This window comes from Protobothrops mucrosquamatus, unplaced genomic scaffold, assembly GCF_001527695.2.
Source record: "Protobothrops mucrosquamatus isolate PMUCROS unplaced genomic scaffold, P.Mucros_1.0 scaffold_96, whole genome shotgun sequence".
Lineage (NCBI taxonomy): Eukaryota > Metazoa > Chordata > Lepidosauria > Squamata > Viperidae > Protobothrops > Protobothrops mucrosquamatus.
Genome location: NW_015386172.1, coordinates 16,725 through 23,140, shown reverse-complemented (window position 1 = coordinate 23,140; position 6,416 = coordinate 16,725). Strand labels below are relative to the sequence as shown.

The following is a 6,416-nucleotide window of genomic DNA, read 5'->3' as shown; positions in this document are numbered from 1 at the left end:
ATCGCCAATGCCGAGGCCTGGTGAGTCCTATGGAAGGAAATCTCAGATTTCTTGTCCTCAGCCTTAAGGGCCTCAGACATATCCCCTGGGATCTTGGTGTCTGACAGAATAGGGGAGAGAGACTCATTCACTCCCGGGACCTCTAGAGCATCATTGAGGGAAGGGACCGTATCCAAAAGCTTACGGTCTATTCCCCCAAGAGCTGAGAAGGTACCAGGGGATCCCCATTGTTCTTGAATGGATTGCAAAAACATGGGGGGGGGCAAGGAATCTGTTGGTTCTTTGTAACCGGCTTCAGAAACAGCAGATCAGAGGCCTGGTCAGAGTCCTGATCGGCTGTTTGAGGGTTCATCGGTTCAATCTTCCCAGTGACGCAGGCCTTGCGCAAGAGGGAAGAGAAGAAGGCAGGGTTAAACACCCCAACCAGAGGAGTGGCCTCCGTATGAGTGTCCTCATCATCCGACCACAGGCCCTCTTCGAGGACCTGCTCAGAATATTCAGATACCTCGCTTCCCTCGGATTGTAGTGGGGAGGTCGGATCTGGGGGCTCATAATCCCTGGAATGTGTAGTTCCCACAGATGTGGAAGGGTTGGAAGGCCCTGAGGTCGGAGGGGCCCTCCCAGAAGATGCCATTGCCTGAACCACCGCCTGTGAAATCATGGCCTGAAGTTGGGCGGTGAAAGACGGATGTTCCGGGGACCGGAGACCCGCCGCCGTCGGGGTGAATGATGCCGACGGAATTTGAGGGGGAGCCACAAAGGAAATTTCACCCGGATTCCCACATGCTATCGAGGATGGGCCCGGATCGGTGGCCGGAGCTGGTCCCTGAACCTGCATCCCAAGGTCCTGTTCAAATAGGGACAGATGGTCCCTACTGTATCCAAGCAATGGTCCCTGATCAAGGGTGTGCTCGGGGGACCAAGCCCGTGGAAGGGGAGAAGGGCGTGGACCTTCTGATGTAGATGGAAGGGGAGAAGATGTGGGTACGGGTTGTACCTCCGCTGTGTGTTGTTGGGCTTTGGAAAATTGCCATTCCAATGCCCTATGCCTGCTGCCTGCCTGTTTTTCGGCCGTTTTAGATGTCCGTTTGACCTTGGCCTTGGCTTTTGATGGTGCTTCCTGGTTGGGCGATTTGCGTTTTGCATTTCCACTTGAGGTGGAGGCCTGTGGAACGGTGTTGTCCGCCATGATACACTAACACAGTAAATAACAGGAGTTTACCAGGAGATCCCTGGATCCGTCCTGGTCTGCAGGAGACAAGGCTACGGCCCACTAAGGTGGAACAGGCCTACACGAGGGTCTGTGAGTCCGGTCCACCGACAAGCGCGGAGTCACAGCGTGCGATATAAGCTGCTTGTCGTCCCAGGGAGCTGTCCTGTTCCCTTAAACAAATCCGTATCAGGTACTGTGAACAGTTGATTTGTTTTATTATTATGAATTAAAAGTTTATTTATTATTTTAATTTTTTTTTTATAGGGAACCCTCGTGTCTCACTTAGTGGCGGCCCTTTTAGGACAGCGACTGGCAAGCCACTAGATGCAGACAGCGGAACAGGCAAGCAAGCCGCAGCAGCCCAAATAATGCTCAATTTGAATGAGACCAGCAGGCAGGAATGTATGAATGCAATAATAGCTTGAGGTAGGAATGTTCCTAAGAACTCTCCCTGTCAGCCACGAGGCTGCCTAAAATGGCGTCTGCCAAGGTAGAGGGAGGGGGGGAATGGAAAGAGGCAGAAAGACCTGATCCAACGGGGGAAATAGGAGCCCCTATACACCCGCGTAAGGCTGCCTCGCAAAGAAAATCAATCGATTAGAGAGAAAAGGGCCCTTTGCACAAATTGTCCAAACGTTCCCCAAAATAAATTGTGAAAGGTGTGATCGCGCGGAGGCCCAATATGGCGGCCGCGACGATCCAAATTAATTGGAGTAAAACGCTCTTCACTCCCAACGGGGGAAAATAGGAGCCCCTATGCCCCCGCGCAAAGCTGTCTTCGAAGAGAGATTGATTGGAGAAGAAGAAGCCCCTGCAAAGGTTCCTAAACGTCTCCCCAAGCAATTTGGTGAAGGGTGCGATCGCGCGGAGGCCCAAAATGGTGGCCGCGACGATCCAAGTCAGTGAGACTTGTTCTCTCCTCTCTTTAGATGAGAAACAGCCATTAGAGGTGCTCCGATCAAGTTGGGAGGAGGGCAGGCAGATCGGAAAAGTAAGAAAGTCCCTTAGTAAGGAAACGAAAGTTGACGGTGCTATACCAAAAGGGGGGTGGGGGGGAGGGCTAGCGATCGCCTCGCTGCACAAGGCAGCGATCGTGACGAGCAGCTAATACCGGCAAGGGCTTGCCTGGGAAGGAAGAGAGGATCAGTACAGTGCTGTGCAGGGCTAAATTAGTTTCCCCCCCCAAAAAGGAAGGTGAAGAATCCACGGATGGAAGTCTACTACCTGAACACTAATTCGGGAGCCAAAATTCCACGTCTCTTCAGGGCTGAGACCAAAAGAAACTGGGGCATGGTCAGACCCTGAAGGGGCGTGGCAACTTTGATTGTTGGTCTAATTGGGCTAGAGGACTTCTAAAACTCATCCGTGGATTCTACATTCCTACACTTGCTGGAGAAAAGATTTCCTTCTGATAACTTTACATATGTACATTATTGTTGTTTAGTAAGTAATGTTGTACTGGGGATTGAACACATATCAGCTAAAATTTTGGAAGGTCATTTAGAATGATCTATGAGTTCTGTTTTGTAGACCTAACCACCTTTGAATCTCCAATTTTGGTGGAGATTTTTCTTAGTTTCAAACTAATGTCCAGCAGTTAATAAAGTAATTAAAACTGAAAAGAGTTTGGATAGTTCCTGAATACAATTATGAAGTATTACATGAAAGAAAGGTCAAAGGTTTTGGAACAGCCCTTTTATCTTCAGACTATAAGATTATTGAACATCTATGAGACGATCTCAAACATGCAGTGGCAGGCAAGGAAGCCTAAGAAAATTTCTGAGCTTCTGCAAGAAACATAGGGAAAAATTGGCCCAACCCCTCCAAAAGAAAAATTCTTAGGTTAACTACAGTTGTTTGGAAGCTCTATTACAACTAAAAAAATATTACAAAGTACCAACTGAAAAGGTGTCCATAGTTCAAAATCTGTCATATTTTCAAATTTTTAATTGGAAATTGTATATAACTAAAAATACTATACTAAGTATGCATTCATGTTTGCAGAAAAGTATATTTAACTTTGTACCAAGCAAATGTTGAGTCAGTTTTCTGTTTATTTAAGGATTCATTGAAATGTATACTTTAACAGGCTTGCCTGAAATTTTGTATACAACTATGCTTAAGAACTTTGCTTTTATATATACTTATTTTTCATTGCTTTGAAACAAAATGTAGTAAAATGTATTTACCTGCTTGTAAAAATCAGTAGAAGGAGATGACCTGGACCTTTCATGTTTATACTGAGTTTTCTCAAGTTGTTCAAAGCCAGCATCAAGGATGTTATCAGCTGAATGGCACTTTCCAGAACTACAGCTTTCTATAGGTTTTCTCTGTTCTTTCCAGGAAGCCTGGTATTCTGCAAATGTTTCTAACCTCTGAGGTTGTCTTGATTTAGTGATGTCGCCACTGTAACGTACAGTTTCACTAGATCTATCAGATGCACAAAGTGCATTCTCAACTCCGAAAGAAGCTGACCGCATTCTCTTTTTGTACCATGATCCTCCAGATTCAATTTCATTAGAATTTCTATGAAGAGTAGCAAGCTCTGCTTCTGAATGAAAGTAGGATTCACATCTCTGTGAAGATTTTTGACAGACTGGCTTACTAGTTTCTTCAAAAAACTTCCATTTATCTGCAAAAGTTTCCAAAGCTTCCTCTGATGTAGTTGGACGATGGTGTGTTTGGCAGTTATCATTCAACATACCCACTTCATTTATTTTCTCAGGTTCAGAATAAGATTTTAATTTTTGTTCTGCAGTAAATCTCTTCCTAGTACCAATACGTGAAAGATGGTGAGCATCATTACTCAGTGATATCTGTCCAGAAGACTGCCTAAGTTCAGGAAAATCTAATTCATCTTCAGAAACAAAAGTCAATGGAGTAGTATTATACATATTTGTCTTTCGGTCTGGAAGATACTCTGCAGAATTGGGTTCCAAGTCTCGGCGCTGAAAAGAAGTGGCCTTCAAGACTCTGGTTTGGACCTCTTTCAGATTATCCTTGTACATGTGAGAATAACAACTTTGTGATAAACAGACTGTCTTTTCTTGAGGATCATGCTTCCAGTTCTCAGCACAGTCCTCTTCCTCAGTTGGCTCTACTAAGGCCGCTGTGCTTTTGCTTTTTTGGAGTTTTGCTCTCTTCATTTGAATTTCATTTCTCAGTGTGGTAGCAAAACGATCACTCCTTCGTGCATTTTTGCTTAGGTGAACATCAAATTCTGTCTGTTTATTAATTCTAATTTCGGCAGCAACATTAACTTGCTTTTTCTCTTCCTGAGCTAAAGAATGCAACATTGGAGTTTTTGGAGGAGAAATATGATAGTTCTTCTCCTGATTCCATTTGAAATCTTTTTGGGCTATTTTAGTGTCAGACACCTGAAAATACTCCTGCCCATCCTTATAATCATGACGACTACTGAGATTTTCTTCAAATGTCTTGTTCTGACCCAATTTCTCAGAGTAATTTACCTTCCTAGAATTTTCTAGTACAACAGCCTTAATATCCTTTCCTTTATTAACTACACAATGAGCTCCCTTTTCACATATATCCAAAGAAGACCCAGTAAGATGCTGAGGTAGAGAATACTTAGGATTTTGGCTCATGGTTATGGCAGGATTCTCACTTGACACAGAATTCCTACGTTCATTTTTATATTGTAATGGTTTTGAGATTCCCTGAGCAGGCTGCTGCCTCACTTTTGCACAGTAATAATGATTTAGTCCCGGGTTTTCCTCAGAACTCATGTCAGAAACTGCAATGGTGGTATTACTAGGAATTCTGGTTTGGTTTAGATGACAGTTATGTTTATCAGAAGGCCTTTCCCTAATGTCACTATAAGGAAAGAGCCATTTTGGCTCTTTAGATGATGCAGAGGCTTTTGTATTGTGAAAGAAACTATATTCATCACTATATTGACGCTGATGTTGATGGTGCTGAGACTCATAAACATACTGGGCAAATCGAACATCAGTACTAGACAGAGAAGAATGCAACCTCTTAGCACTTCCCATATTATTGTTTATCCTGTCACCTGGGGAAGAGAAACCATAATCTGGAATAAAATCAGGTCTTTGTATTGGGCTGCTTCCTCGTCTTCTGTGTGAGGTCTTGACAACTGAGTTGATCATTAGCTTTTGTTCTTCAGCAGCTTCAGCACTCCAGTCATTTCTGATTGGTGTTCTATGTAGGACTTCAAAATGCTGGGGGCTCTGAATGCCTTCTGAATATAGAGGTGCATGATCTCTATCATGACTTTTGGTAGCAGCAAAGCTATCACTACGGAGAGGGGGTGGGGGAGGTGGAGGGGAAGGAGACTTTTTCCCTTCAGGGACATACCATACAGGTACAAAATTAGATCTTCCAGCCCCAGAATAGAGTGAATTAGTATGGACTTCCAGTCGCAAACTTAGGTTGTTTTCATATTGTGGGGGAGTTGCAAAGGAGTTAACTTTTTCTTCAGAACTTCCATTATCACTTAGAAATGAAGCAGTCTTGCTATTTCCTTGTTTTGGAGTTTCCCAGTGACCCATTTTATACATCACATTCTCTGTTGACACAGCATCTACATTAGACAATGTGTGATCAGGTGTACTGGAGCTAGTAGAAAAAGAACCATATGCAGAATCTCTTTTGCTGGGATTCCTCAGATGATCAATGCTGCTATTGGACTTTGCAGAGGAAATCTGACTATACTGATATGTTTGGGGTGTGTGATCCCAGATATCCATGCTTCCCACAGAGCTGAACTGGCCTGAGGTATGATGTAGATTTGATTGATCCCATGAATTTAAAAGATCAAAGGAACTGCAACAAATAAAACAAACAGACTTCCATTAATATAGTACATACACAAAACCATCATTACAACTACCTACAGCAATATTTTATGTATTAAAACCATGTCATTTTTTAAAAAACTGCAAGGTGTGAAAAAGGCTTTAGTGAAGACTACAGCGAGCCCATGGTTGTGCCTATCAACTCCCTACTTATTTTTATTATTATTTTTAATTTCTATACCGCCCTTCTCCCGCAGGACTCAGGGCGGTGCACAGCATATTAAAACAGATACACATATCAATAAAAATAAAAACCCCTCTAAAACCAAATTAAAACCAAATATTCGAAGCTGTGTTCCAATTAAAATTATACTTAAAATCGTCCCTAAATAAAATCCTCCTTAGGTCAGGCCCGCTTGCTGGAA

General features: G+C 43.3%; 1 protein-coding gene across 1 annotated transcript in view; it reads right to left on the bottom strand.

The window, feature by feature from the left end:
* Positions 1-3,357: 3,357 nt before the first annotated feature.
* LOC107286438 (protein Shroom2-like) overlaps positions 3,358-6,416 on the bottom strand; it is a gene marked incomplete at its 5' end in the record, with an annotated part of 10,806 nt that continues 7,747 nt past the window's right edge. Inside the window, one exon of the mRNA XM_015814809.1 lies at positions 3,358-6,019. Coding sequence (XP_015670295.1) covers positions 3,358-6,019 — 2,662 coding nt within the window. The remainder of the gene's footprint in view (positions 6,020-6,416) is intronic.